General features: G+C 37.6%; 1 protein-coding gene across 2 annotated transcripts in view; it reads left to right on the forward strand.

Annotated features, from left to right (window-relative positions):
* The window catches only part of SLC6A2 (solute carrier family 6 member 2), a 70223-nt gene extending 60689 nt beyond the window's left edge, over window positions 1-9534 (forward strand). The window contains exons 12-15 of one of the 2 annotated variants that reach the window (XM_065640725.1): window positions 1280-1447; window positions 3952-4023; window positions 5610-5669; window positions 7724-9534. In XM_065640725.1, coding sequence (XP_065496797.1) covers window positions 1280-1447; window positions 3952-4023; window positions 5610-5633 — 264 coding nt within the window. In that variant the 3' untranslated portion in view covers window positions 5634-5669; window positions 7724-9534. Of the gene's footprint in view, window positions 1-1279; window positions 1448-3951; window positions 4024-5609 lie in introns of both variants that reach the window. The other variant, XM_065640724.1, reaches the window with a different exon arrangement.
* Window positions 9535-15421: the final 5887 nt, after the last annotated feature.

Genomic DNA, 15421 nt, shown 5'->3' on the forward strand with positions numbered 1-15421 from the left:
TCTACAGAATTTAAAACTACGAATTCTCTAAATTGGGTCACTTGATCTAAGAAACAGCATTTTTATATCACATGTATGAAGCATGCAAACTGCCCCACCAGAAGAGACTAACACAGTAAGCACAGTAAATACAAATTAAAAAAACCCAAAAAAACAAAAAAAACCAAAAAAACCCAAAAAACCAGATATAGTTTCTTTGATATATATAGTTTAGGATCATTTGGAAAAGGCTATAAAATTGTCATACTTCAGTATAATCCTTGCTCTAACAATCCCATGCATGCTTAGTGCAAAGTGGCCTCTGTTTGGGACTGGTAATGTATTACAGCAGTTCCTAAGGATAAATACAATTCTCTGTAAGATAAAGGTAAGTTGAGGCTGCTCAGGTACATGGTATCAGGAAATACCTCCTTGAAGCTTTTTGTCCCTACTGTCTGCAGCTATGTACATCTCAAGAAAAATCTCAAAATGGAATTAGTATTTTTCTAACTGCATTTCACACTATCGGCTTCCTTTAACCCACACCATTACTCTCCTTGTGTAGCCTTTGAAATCCTAGGCTCAAAATACTCTAATTTGAAATTATTATATGGAGCAGAATATATAGCCCCAGAGAACCAAATCAACAAACTCTCCATATTACACAATCCATATGGATTTAACAGGAGGGAAGCAGGGTGGTACCCACTCTTTCCTTCTTGCATCTAGTTTGAGATGGGGTAACAGCAGGAGAACACAAAAAACCAAAACCCAAAGGAAAAAACCCACCAAACCACACCACCACACCAAAACACACCACTTTGTTTTCCAGATCTTAAGTCTGATTGACCTTTCCTCAGTAACTGTATCATGCTGGAGTTTGCATCATGCCTCTCACTCAAAAATGATACAAAACTTCCAAATGAAGCCTAATGCCTCTGGGAAACACAGAAGGGAATAACAATAGATCCTGCAGAGTTTTTTCTTGACTACAGAATCCCTTTTTTATATTTGTAACATTAGCTTACATGAGGCAGTAGCAGACAGTCACCTGATCTTCCCACCCAAATATCAAATAATCTGTGTCTAAAGTATCAAAAATGAACTGAGTGCTCAGAAATGCATCAAGAACTTCAACAGTTTAAGCAGTAAGAGGTACAAACTAAACAAGATGAAGGTAGAAGCTAAAGCTGCATTGAAATATACCTTAGCGCAGCTGCCTAAGAAAACACATTAAATCAGTTTTCCACTAAGATTATTAATCTCAAAACTGTGGTTCATTTTATTCTTTCTTCCCTAGTTTGTCGTGATAGTCAGCATAATAAATTTCAAACCTTTGACCTACGATGACTACACCTTCCCTCTCTGGGCAAATCGCATTGGCTGGGGAATAGCATTATCCTCAATGATACTTGTGCCTGCCTATATTATCTATAAATTTATGAATGTGCGTGGGACCTTTAAAGAAGTAAGTGAAACGCTAATAAAATGTCATGAAATGTTGCTGTGAAATGAAATGACTGGATCTAAGTTGGCAGTTTCTCTTACTCCCGAAACTTATTACTTATGAGTGACCTTTTGGATCCAACCGTCAGATGGACTGGAGTTTTGAGGTAGGATTACTGCATGCTATTTGAGTTTCTAGATAGAAATTAGCTTTCCAGAAAGCACCATAATAATTCTGAAAAGTTATTTTTGATGCATGTAATTAATCCGATTGAAGAGATTATTTTTTTCCCCTATTAACAAAAAAAGTACAAATTATGGTATTTTCATATTCAGTTTTGAGTTATGGTCTTCACACAGTTCTACCTAAACAGCATTCAGTCCAAAGTATGCTTTATTCACTCTGTACTGGAGTGTTGTAAATGGTTATATGTGCAAAGTTAATTCAGACCTCTCCTCTATTATAAGTCTCTAAACATACATCCACATGCTGGAGGGGTGGGATGTGCCCCCAAGGTAGCCCTGTGTTCAGGATAGCTTTTGTTCATTTAATGAGCATCCCGCAAAGACAGAAGAAATGCCTTACTGGGTCACAGCAATAGATCCATTTAGCCCAGTATTCTGTCTTTAACAGCAGCCACTTCATATTTGATTTTCTCTGTCCAGTATGTATCCTTATCCTCTGTTTACTGGCATTAGTCACCATACTGGAATTTCACCATTCTGCCAAGGCTAGAATTACTGCAGAACTTTCTGTTGTGTTCATCACTAATATCAGAATGCTTGAAGAAACTTAATATTCAAGATAGACCAAGGTGCTGAAATAGATCTGGAAATCAAGAAAATTCTGATATAGGCACCGCTTATGGTCTCATCTAGCCTGTTGCTTTCTAACTACTTCAGCAAAAGAACCAGGGTACTTGAGAACAGCGTTTTGCACTAAATGACCCACTTCATGCGTAATATGCCTGGTCCGTGCACTGAATAAAGCAGAAACTGAGGTAGAAACAATTTCTGACAATCTTATTTTAATGTTTTGCCTAAAAGCAAGAAGTTTAACTTTGCAACCTTAAGGTTGTTAAAAGAGTGCTCTTGTAGCTTCATTTATAGGTTTTGTGTAATATGAATATATTAATTCTACTTAAACAAACCTGTTTCTATAGGAAAACTGCATCCATATTACCCTACAGTTCACTCCCTTGTACTTTTCTTTATTTATCAGTTTAAAATGGCACAGGATTAAGGTTCACTGTACATATTAATTTTACCATGACTGTCATAGTAAGTTATCTAGAGTCTTAAAACCTCTAGTGGTGCTCAGAAGTAGGACTCCTCACCACTGTCCAGCATCAATTTTTGTCCCGTCATGTCATAATTTTATAACCTAGTTCTATTGCTCTCCTTTCCTACAGCTAGAGTTACACAATGGTATAGCAAGATACTGACGCTCTAAAGCAAATCACTGAACCACCACCACCACCGAGAATTAAGCAGAAAATAGGATCTCATGCCTTACCTAGATAGGGTGCATCCCCCTCACGTTGACCTGGCAGGCCCAAAGGGACACTTGCCTTGTTTCTGAAATGTTACAAGCACCTCACTTAATCTTCACCTCAGAAGAGCACCCCAAAGTGGAAATTCCTCTTCACCCACCCTATTTATCATCAGTTCCAACATCTCAATGTTGTGCACAATTTCTAGCTTTCATTTTCAGCAATTCCATAAGCCCTTTGTTTTGCTTCATTCCTGGGAGTTTACGAACCCATTTTCTAGTAGCACCTAAGTGTCAAAGAATCATTTATACTGGCCCAATAGGCTTTTGACACTGATACTGGGATGTAGAAGCCTTTGGTCACAAACACATTTGCTCATTTATTTTTAAGTATTGGCAAGTTCTGGTTTGTCTTTTACAGCTCTTTTTCAGTCTCCCCATGAGAAATATAGTAAAAGGCTGGTATATTACACCCGCATAGTTGTTATAAGATATGACACCCTAAACTGTGGCTCTTAAAAGTATGGGGAAAGGTATGCTCTTAGTCTAATGGGAACTCTTTAAATTGGTTGAAACTTCATGATAAACCAAAATCTACATGTGATCCCAAATGGCACAGCGTAGGGTAGACAAGGGAGATGAGCTGGGAAACAGTCAGTACCTCCTCGCTCTCGCACTGGAACTAGTCAACCTCATTACAGCACTAACAGGAAAGTGTCAATTTAAGGGATATAAGGCCTGTGATGCCAGCTTGTTCCTGATGTTCTTTTCCATATGTACTTGTTCAATATTTGGATTTAGTATTTGCATAAACTTTCTACTGTTGCTTCTTATATTACAGGCTAATACCAAGGGGCTTATAGTAAGCTTGTTCTCTCAGTGACCAAGCTGGAGGCACCTGATGCAGTGATATTAAAGATTTAAGTTACCATTTCAAACAAAGTTCATGCTACTTCCCCATTACAGATTGGGGATTACAGAGGTAATCCCACTTCATATGGCTGACTTTTTCCTCTTCTTCCCACCTGGTTTAGAGACTAGCTTACTGCATCACACCTGAAAATGAGCACCACCTCGTGGCACAAGGAAATGTCAGGCAGTTTAAGGTTTGTACACCTTTCGCCATGCTTCCTCTCCTGATACCAACCCTTTCCTGTCTTTAGTAACAACTATAGGTTTGCATCAATCTCATATTGGATACCTTTGCAGGTCTGTGGTTCCTTTTTTTTTTTCCCCCCTGCCAGCATGGTAAAATGCAGGAGGCTCATCAGCCCTGTTGGAAGGCTTTTGGCACCTTCCTTCCTCAACTAAGCAGAACCCACAATGTTACAGGTCACCCGAATCCAGTATTTTAGATTGTATCTCAATAAAGTAAGATCTCACCAAGAGATTAAGGTATTTCCAAACTATCACGTGCATTTGAACAGGTCATAGCCTCTCCCCCAGTTATCGCACAGCATGCAATCATGTTTCCTAACCACCAATTATGTACCACAAAACATGGTAAACAGCAAAACAAGTATCCAGTATCAGAGCTTAGACATAATGTCCGCAATGAAATAGTGTGCTAGGTTATGTGGAATAGGCTTTCCCCACAGGCCTACAATTGATTGAAAACACTGCTGGAGACTTCTTAAGCAGCCATGAAAAATACGCTATAGGATTCCAAACATTGCTTTCCTTTTAGCAAATAAAATGAGCTTATTGAACTAAAGTCCTTTTTGTCGAACATAAAAAGGATGCAAATATGAAGCTTGTTACACTTATCAGCATTCATGCCAGACCACTTTGTCTTCAAAGTTGAAAGCAACTAGAATTATGCATATCACCTCAAAACATGACCCAGATTTTATAGTGGTGGTTTGTATGTCGGTATTGAAAAAAGAAATCTGCCTTTTGCTTACTCTGAAAAATAATGTTTGAAGTATAATTTTGAATTTTAAAGGAAAGAATGCAAGTGTAGATTTATGGGACACAGAATGGAAGCAGGAAGAAAAGGCTTCCTGTTTCATGACCACAATTTATTTGATGTGGCCAAGAATATGTAGTAGAACAGCACCTCTTCCTGCCTTTTCTTTCCTGCCCTCACTTGTCTGAAGATTTAATATTCCGGCTGTAATAACTCGATTTTTCCAGAGGCAGATGTTCCTGTGTGAGTAGGCTATAAACAGCCATTCCTACACAGTACCACTCATCTGAACCCAAATCTATAATGGCAAAAAGGAAAAAAATTAATTTCACTTACATTAGAAAAGATTATACTGAGCAGTAAATGCTTAATGATACCTCAAACCATGAAAAACACTAGGGCATATTAATTTGTTGCTGTCTTCAAACAAACAGCTAGGAATAGCTTTGTTATTGCTAAAGCATAGTTAGTGATTTGTTCATGAAGTTTAAGTTTGTAAACAAAACACTGACTACTATAATCAAACAAGTATTAAAATGTTCTTCTCGTGTATGTTCAGCGGTTCTGAATTTTTAAACAGAACTGCGAGCTGACTGAATGGCCTGCATGTTCAGCGCATTTCTCACTGCTGACTGAAATGCACAGAAATATAGTTATAATCTATCTATTATTTTGAAACCTCTTTGTAACTTTAAATTTGTCAACTGACGTATTTATACCATCCCTCAGCATAAACATTCGAATCAATAATGTTATTAAACAACTACTTCTGTTTCCTTACAGCTTCAACACTGGCTAACAATATGACAACCAACAGGTTGAGGAAAAAGCCAATATGTTAAGGTAAACTGGGAATACAGAAAAGTTCAAAGCTCCCTCAACTATGCTTGGACCAGGCTGGCTCAGAGCTTGTCCACTGACTCTTTGAGGGAAGACAACTGCTCTCATTCTCAATGCCTCCCTTCTATTACTTGGCTTCAAACAATCTTTAAAGACTTGGTTTAATTTTTCTTATATCCTTTGGTGCCATGAGATCCCTACGTGACCAAAACTTGTGAGTTTTGCTATTGGCAGAAGTGGAGGAGGGAAGAGCAGAGAAAAAAAAGCAATCAATATAAGTTAAATGCTCTTTTATTGTGAAGAAGTGAATTAGATTTTTCTGACAGTAATAATTACTTCAGATATTCATGCCACGACCTATTTTAAACCAACAACACCTGAACATTCTTAGATCTAAGGAAGCAGTACAAAATTATGAGGAAAGAGCAACTTTAACTGTGTACTAATGTCATTAGCTTTCTTGCCATAGTATCCTTTGGGATATGAGTTTGCATCCTTCTGAAGTGAAGACTCAGTGCTTCATTTTCAGTGGTTTGTTATTAGTTTCTTCTTTCGGTGAAGAAGGTTGTCTTTGCTGTCTGTATATGTCCATGCCATTTTCTGTCCAGTTCACTTATACAAGCTGAAGAACAGCAGGAAGAGAATTCCTATTATAGCTAAATACAGAATACAGTTTAATACTACACTGTCCTTAATGAAAAATATATTCCCTTATAGCAAGAATTTAAATGGATTTATCATACAATCCATACTCCACGGACTTTTTCAGCTAAGTATGGAAGTTACATATAAATAGATTTTCGCCTTTTGTTACATTGTGTTGCAAATAAAGAATGCAAAATACATACGAAGAGAGAATTATTTTTTAGAACTACATAATCTACCCAGAGGCACCAAAACACCAAACTTAGGCTTCATTCTCCTGCTGTGAACATGCTATTATAATCTAATCTGGATTCACCTACCAAGCCACTGTAAGATTGTGTTGAATAATTCAGAACGTCCTCTTAGACACACTCAGCTCTCTAAGCCTATTCCAGCTCTTCTCTCTGGTAGCATTATGCAAAGTAAAAAATACAGAACAAACTCTGCATTTGGGTGCTGTTCTTATTCTGTGGTCACTTATCACTGTAGTATCTTCCCAGTGATCACTAGATTTGGTAGCTTTGAGTTATTTCTCGTACTTATTTATCACTAGTTTTAACTTGCAGTAGCTTGCAGAGGCAGTAGCTTCTCAGCTGAATCCAGCCCAGAGTTCACCTCTGGACCTTACCTCTACATTTTTTTTGCCTTTATACATTCAGTTCAGCTTGTCTTTCATACGTATGTAGTGCTGCTTCTTTTTCAAAAGCCCATTTAAAAGGATGGAGCTTTTTTATTTACAATACTTTTTTTCCCGCTTTTTTAAAATAGCCCAATTTAAAAGTCCCAAATGATTTGGGCCTTTTCCATTTATCATTGATTTATTTTCAAAATAATGGAAGGGAAATTTATCTCTCTATCCTTTTCCTCTAACATAATCAATACTTTGGAACACATCAAGTATTGTCCTTTTCTTAAAGACTCTCTTTGACAAACAGTAGTTTTATTTAAACAGGGTTTTAAAACCAAAGGATACTTCCTTCTAATTATAAAGGAAGTCATTTTCTGGCCCAACTGATGGCCAATAGCTCTTTAAACCCTGTTAATATATTTCAATAATAAAGGAATTTCAAATGTTGCTATTCTAGTTCTGTAATTACACAAGAGGCCAAACAATGAAAATATGTTGAAGGCTTCAAAAAAGCCATCCTGCCAACTTTATAGTGAATCCCACTTTAATTGTTTGCTAAACTACATATGAATCTTTTCATTGTTTTAAATCTTACTTTTCAATAATACAGCTGCTTCAGTCACTGGCTTGGCATGGCTCAAAAGCTTCTTAGCATAGATATAATTACCAAGTTTTGTAACTCTTGGGGGCTCTTTAACATGGAGCTTTAATGTCACATTACACATTGTTTGGTTCGTTCACGATTGGAAATGCTAACAACCAGCAATGTTCCCTTGCGACACAGGCCATCACCACACCCGTGCAGGGAGTCACATCGGCCCCACTCAGCTCTGAAACAGGAGCAAAGGATCTTCACAGGGAGTGAAATCAGCTTCACCCAGCATGTGAGGGTTTGATTGTATCTTTAATACCAACTCCTGTGGCAATTACCTAGTACATTTTAAAATTTCTATTACTGTATAATTTCTTAGGTTTAGTGTAGTATTTATAGCTCAGGACTCCATTGCACTACTGCCACCTTCTTCTGAAGTTTTATGGTCAAAGAAATTGCAATCTATACAGAAGACACTAGGCAAATCAGAGAAAGCAGGAATCATTACCAGGAATAGCCCAAATGAAAAAGAAAGATAATGTGCATTGCATGACTGCACAGCTAGGCTTTAAGTTCAAGATGTTGCCTAAAGTAAGTCTCCCCCCAAATAATACAACTTCTGTCCCAGAGATGAAGAACGATGTGTTCATTTCTCCACAGAATAAGATGCTCAACTACCTCATGCCTCTTAGATAACAAATGATGCCCTTAAACACAAACTAGCATCCATTCAAATGACAAATACCTTTCTGAAGATTATGTTATATTATTTTCCTCAACTCAGTGATGTGGTACAGACAGTCCAATAAGAACCCACAGCTCTGGCACCCAGCTCCTCTTAGACACCTGCTTTGAACTGCCTAATACATTCTCAACATGGAAAATATCAAATGCCACTAAGATACTCATCTCCCTTCTGTTCAACTGCTGGTAGTTAAAAAAAAAAAAATTACCCAGTCAGGTCCTTATCACCCACATGGTTTAACTGCAAGTCTTCCTCTAATTCAGTCTTGAATTTTCAGCCAAGCAGGTCACCCTCTCCCTCAGCTATACCTACTGTGGGAACAGACCTGCTCTGGGGACTGGTGCTCTCCCAGATATCCCTGTGGGATGGCAAGTATTAGTACATGCTGATGGAGTAGGCAGCCCACTTCCAAAACAAGAAAGTTTTTGATACATGCTTATTTAAGATGCAGGATCATCTGCTTGCTGATTTTGTTGGCTTTTTGATAACAAGCAAGTGGGAAGAATTGAGTGAAACAATTAAAAAGGTCATTTGACAGTTCTAGAAACTATTTTCTTGAAAGCCTTTTTGTAATCTGATAAAGGAAGCAGCTGTCATACATTAGCATCTCTCTTCTGACCTTCCTGTCAGTGAAAAATACCTGCCTGTAATCCATATTTTTTCATCAAGCTATAGAAAGTTAGTTAGCACCAAGGAAAGAGATTCTCCATTTTCTTTGTACTCCTGTTGTCATTCAGCAGAATAATCTTCATATACTTGGTACCATTTTGAAGCTACATTACTAAAACTCCAGAGATTTAGATTTCTGGTAGAAACAGTGGGTCTTTCATGGGCAACACTTGAAAAAACACCAGTGCTATTTAGTGTTCAGCCCCTGTTTGAACTGCATGGTTTTTGTCAGTCCTTGTGTTCTGTCATGTCCTCAGGCAAGCACCCTGGCAACACTTGAAAGACATCTTACCATAGTGAGGGATTTTGCAGGAAATCCAGGATCAAACATGGTATTTTAAATACAGAATGTAGGAGAAATACTTGGCTGTTACTATTGTACATGTTCCCTAAGTGCACGTGCAATGTATGTTGTATGTAATTTTCCCAGAGGAAATTCCACATAATTGGTCATTTCTTCTCAGCAAAATACCATTTAAATGCTATTATTTTAAAAGGTCTAATCCAAACATTTTGTATATACATCCACTTCTTAGACTATTGTTTTAACATTTAATTAAGTTTCTTTTGTACTGTTAGGTTGTAGGAACATAGAAACATAGAACATAGAAAGTTCTTTTGCAGTTCTTCCCATTCATACAGCATTAATTAGTGGATATGTGCTTTTATGGGAATAGATAGCTTTCATTCATATCCTGGACTGATTCACTGTGTTTCATGAGGCATTGGCAAACATTTAAGAATTTGTTTCCTAAGAACCAAAAGTTTAACCATGAATCAGCAATTTCAAAAGAGATGAGACTGACAAACATTTTATTTCAGTGACCCATTAAAACACTTTAAGATGGGCCTCTGAAGGGCTCAGACATAAGACAGTTGCCACAGCTCATCAAATGACAGTATAGAATCTATCTACAGAAATTCTGTGTCCATTCTGAACCTCTCAGAGCATTAAAATAGGATATGTTTGTTCTAATACATTTATTGTTTCAGGGCTAAGAATATTTATGGTCCACAGATGAGCTCGTACAAGAACTCAGACTCTTTAAATTAAAGGCAAACATGGTGTTCCAGACTAGACTCTTAAGTCTGCAGTCTTAGCTATAGTACAGGGAGACACATCTTCTGGAAACACTTCCAGAAAGTCTCCTCCAAAGGAAAACACTCTTTCACTCTACCTTCCCGTGTTCCTGTTGGTGACTTGTGGGCCAACCTAGCTCATCAGTGGAAAGTTAAGCTGTTAGAATATGAAGCTAAATTGTTTATAATACATTACAGAAGTCAGAAACAGGACCTTGAGGTGACCTTACTAGGTTCATATCTACACACAAGCTGAAAGTAGCATGTGCACTATTTTAAGCAAAGCTGGCCAGAAATCACCATACACAACTGAACCTGTGATCTGCTTGGGCACCTGAACTACTACAGATCTTCATTTATGAAACTAATATTAGCTGATACATAAGAAAGCCAGCCACATTCTGGTTTCCTTTAGGAAAAAGGTACGCTAGAGTACAGGATACTGCAAAACAGTCTGAAAAAAATTTTTAGAACTTAATTTACAGAAGTAAAATGTTCAGTTAAGCCCTGTTATATCTGTGACTTCGCAATAGCGAGTTTCAGAGAGGATCATATGCAGGGAATAGTGATAACTCAAGTGTCTATATTTGAGAATTTCTCTGCTGTGGAAAATAGGTTTTTGTTCAGCCGTTTCAGTCTGTTGTAACTCAGACTTCAACTGCAACATTTCACCAAGTGCTTGCCCCTCTGTAATCCATATTCTCGAAGGACAGTTTTTGCTGACAGCCAAGACCACTGAGACTGACCAGGCAGGCATACATGTGTTCCTTAGCTGTGATTACACATACAAGTACTTGGTTTTGCCTGCTTAAGCTTAACTGGGGAATGACAAGACTTGCAAGCCATGCCATGCACAGAGAACCTTTTCCTAGGCCAAAAAAAATCAGATTTTTGCACATTGTTCCTAATAGAAATTAAATCAATATAGGACACATATCCTCAGATGGTGATGTATTTGTAGAGTGGTACTGTTCACCGCCTGAGACTGAATTTAGATGCACCTATGTGCACCAGAGACTACTAGACTACTATAGAGAACTAGATGGCTGATAACGACATTTCAACCAGGAGAAAAACATAGCAGTGTAACATAGCTGCTTTTAAGTATAGAATTTAATCAATTTTCTTTCACCATTTAAAACCAGCATACATTTAGACAAATTGCAATCACTGGATAACCAACCTAGCAGAAACACTCGAAAGAAACAGCAGACACCCAGAAGCCTATAACACAGATACCATGATTGTATTCTGTGAAACTGTCCTTAGAAGAACATGTAGGTGCCTAGATGGGAGTAGTGAGGGGAGCTGAGAGCAGGGAAACAGGCTTAAGTCTGCATACATCAGTGCAGCCTTCATGGGATTTAACCATTCCTGCCATCAGCTCTCATGTTGGGAACAGTGGGCCTCTTTGCCCAAGCACTAGTGGCAAGATTGGGCTACCTGTGTGCTTTGCTTTCTTCCTTTCCTTTAGCTGCCATACTAAACAAAAGCTGCTTCGTTTCTTTACTAAGGGAACAGAATAAATTCAGTGAACTAAGGAAATAACTAAGGCTTAAGCTGGCTCTCTTTTAAAGGTGTCATGTTGTTTCTTGCTCACTGCCAAGAGGCCTCAAACTTGCAGGTGACCTGCATTTGTAATTTATGTTGCACTCTCTGTGAACCTATCTGCATGACTTAGCTTTTGTTTGCTGAGGGTAGTATCAGTTACAAAGGGAGAATCTCCAAATAGTACGTTTTAAAAATAACTCCTAATAGGTCTGATGAAGATTTGCCTTACAAATAAAAGCTTTATAGTGAGCATTTACTTATTTTACACCAGTGTTTTACTTAATTTTTAATGCCTTTTTATAGCAGTGACTAGACTTTACCTTAGATCAGGGTACCTCTGTATAGGAGATATTTTAATATTTTTACCAGTTTTTTTAATTTTCATAGAATATAAGTGTATATTGTAAGGCGAGAAATTCAATTTCAATGTAACAAGCTTATCACACAAGACCTATTTCTCCATTATAAGATTTTGTAGTCAGACAGTTCAGTAATATGTTGGCCTTTGATTATAAATGTAAAAATGTGATAAAGGAGAATAGAACATTATCTACAGCTAATGCACATTGTAGCACAATATTCTCCATTGCTGCCTTAATCTCATAGAAAGTAGTAATGTGTTTTTAATTTATATTCTTAAAAAAAAAAATCCAGAGCATCCTTTGGCTGCAATTTTGTGTTGTTAGATGACTTCACATTAAACCAAATATGTTATTGCCCAGTTGGTCTACTTCCAAAGCAAGAGATCAAATTGCAGCTTTTCAGGAATAAGTTATCACGGGAGTTCAAAACTTGCCACTAGTAAAAATACTCTCCAAAGTGCCCCAGTGACCAGAAGTGTCCCAACACAGCCACTGTATTTCCATGCCTGATTCCATTAACTGTTCAATCTGCATGTCCCTTTGCCTTTTTTGGGTTATCTGGGGGAAACGGCATTTCAATTTTTTTTTTTTTGAAAGGGAGACACCTAAATGCCCATGTGTATAATTAGAAACAACTACATTTCTTATAAATATGGATATGGATGTGTGTGATGTGTGCTGGTTAACTATACTTAAAATGCTGATAAAGATGGTGAATGTAAAGTATTTGTCCTCATTCCTCTGTCTTTCTGTGATCAGTGTAAATAAGAACTGTTTTAAGCTGTGCATTAATGTAACAGATTATTCCAATATTGTGTATAAAATTATTTAAATAAAATCTGACAAATATGCACATAAGAAGAGTATAAAGAAAAGTCTTATGTACCAAGAATTTACTTATGACAGTCAATTAAAAGCTGAAATGAAAGTTTTGCTTGTTGTCAATAAGTATTCCAAGCTACGGGTTCGTGGTGCCAGTGTGTCTTTGGCTGTGCAGGCTGTCCCCAGTGGTGGCACGCTTGGTCCCAGGGACCGGCATTTCTGCAGCACGGTGCCTGATGGAGAAAGGGCCTCTGGCAGCCAACCTGGGGCTGACTCCAAAAACCAGCAGACAACTAAAACCAAAAGCAGGAACCCTGTACAGCTCTCAGCCTTCATGAGATAGTTCACATCTTCTTGGCCTCCAGTGAGTGCGGTGAACAGATTAACTCCTACATTTGAACTCCTTTCAGGAATGTAATTACAGTGACCCCATGAAGTTCCCTCAACCACCCCACTGAAAGGAAATAATCAAGACCTTTTAGGAACATGACTCAAAAGGCACAGCACAAAAGCTGTAATTCCCCGAGGATACCTTGCTTCTCTTTTTACAAGCAATTCCTTTTGTCTAGTTAACTTTGCCATAAGAGCATTACTCTTAAATTTATGAATCATCCAGGTAAAGGCTACTCTTATCCAAGAAGGGAGAATAGATAGCAGTGATTTTTTTTTTTTTTTTAAATGAAAACTTAAACTATTTTCTTACATTTCCACATGAAACATCACTAAATTATGTGAAGCACTATGTACAAAGTTTCATTTTGTTAGGTAAACTCTATCTACATACAGATCTCATACTTGGCATATACAGAGAGTAATCTACTCCCCTAAGTGCTTTTTTTTTTTTAAACAGATCTCAGTGTTATTAAGGTACAGTCTTCAATTGTTTATATTCCTTTACTGCCTTCGGGCAAGTAAGAAACATAGTTTAAATTATTTTAATACATCTGAAAAACTGAATAATTAAATTTTTGTATGCCAGTTTTTAATAATGTAAAACCTAAAACTACAAATTTGTATTAAAACAGGTCAAAGTTAATTTCAAAATCCTTTCAGTGTTTCACAGAAGTTTCTTTTAGTCCATTTTGCTGTTCAACAAAAGCCTGTTGACAAAGTATTCATTTTTCACTACTCTTCATTCTCCCATTTACCATTGTCATGAAGCTTCAGTCAATTGGCAAGTGTTTCAGACTCAGCATTAGTATACTATTATGAAAGTTGAACTAGGCAAGGCTTTCTTAAAATAATGGAGGAATTTTGCCCTGCTGGAAGTACTATAGAAACTGAGTTTCCTGGCTGCTTTTGGATAACTACATCATCTCTTCTGATAGTCCTCTAATTTACTGTAAAAGCAGGAACTGAAGTTACATCCTTTTTCAACACGCGAAAGACAACAGGCAGATTATGTACTGGTGCTGCTAATAGTAAAGACAAGTGCTTCAGCATCTCAGATTCATACAAGTAAAAATGAGGTTTTAACTTGCTCTCTTACCTAAGCTAATATTTATAACTTAATTTGAATTGCAGAAGCACGACAAAAAATTTATCTTTTAAAAGAAAATTGAAGGCTGGGGAAAAGTCAGAATATATTAGATTATTTTTTATCATAACGCAAATCAACAATGCTGCCAAAAGGTAAAACATTACACTCTTGTAAACGCAAAGAGAATGGAAAGAGAAAAACAGATGTGATGTGTTTAAAAGCAGTAACTACGAGTAACAGGCACTTTTTAAAAATGTTCGAAGACAAACTAGTTTAGCCTTTCTTTTGAAATAAAAGTGTACTATAATTAAGAACCAGAAATGCTCACTTGCATAATCTACCAAGGTATAATTCCAGCAATAAATCAAAATAAATTCCTAGAGAACAGGAAGGTGCTCTGCTTCCTCAACTGTAGAAACAGTGATAATACTGCATATCTCCATAAAGATTTGCAAGATCTTAGACTAGAGCCGTGACAAACACAAGCCAAATATTAGACCTCTTCACTCTTACAGTTATTAAAACATACTAAAGCACCAACCCCGCCCCCCCCCCCCCCCCGCAATAATGTACCCTCCTATAAACTCTCCTATATTTCGGAAAGAACTTTGCCTTAGCTTTCTTTCACGTCTACATTGAAAAGTGTTATTTTCAATTAAGGACTTTAAATCATTCAAGTGGCAAAAGCACTTTGCCTTTGAAAGGGTCTGCATCTTACATGGTTCTGAAAGTGACTTCAACAATCTTTTCCAAAGAAACTATCTGCTGCTGCCTGCTTCTCTTACTCCCATTTTCTTCAGCACTGTTTTCAAAGTCACCTATGAATTTTGCGGGAGTTTTAGTGCCCTTCTGAAAGCAACCAAGTAGCCTATTTCTGCTGTTCTCTTCCTAACATTCCCATAAGGGCATGGTATTAGTGCCACTTATAGAAGTCACAGGCAAAGGTCCTCTTCCACAAGACACCTTGGACATGCTGTGGCCCATAACCTCTGAAGTCCACCATCTCCTCTGAGGCCTTCCCCTCCAAGGAGGCGGGTTCTGGTCTGAGAGTAAAGAACTGAAGAGCTGTGTCTTGAGATGCCAAGCCCCCTAAGGGCTTCTGCCCTCAAACTTGGCCAAACTTGCAAAAGAGAGAATTTCTCTCACAAAAACAGTGACAGACTTGCAAAGTCACTGTGTAA

The sequence above is a fragment of the Caloenas nicobarica genome, chromosome 9, assembly GCF_036013445.1.
Source record: "Caloenas nicobarica isolate bCalNic1 chromosome 9, bCalNic1.hap1, whole genome shotgun sequence".
Taxonomy (NCBI): Eukaryota; Metazoa; Chordata; class Aves; order Columbiformes; family Columbidae; genus Caloenas; species Caloenas nicobarica.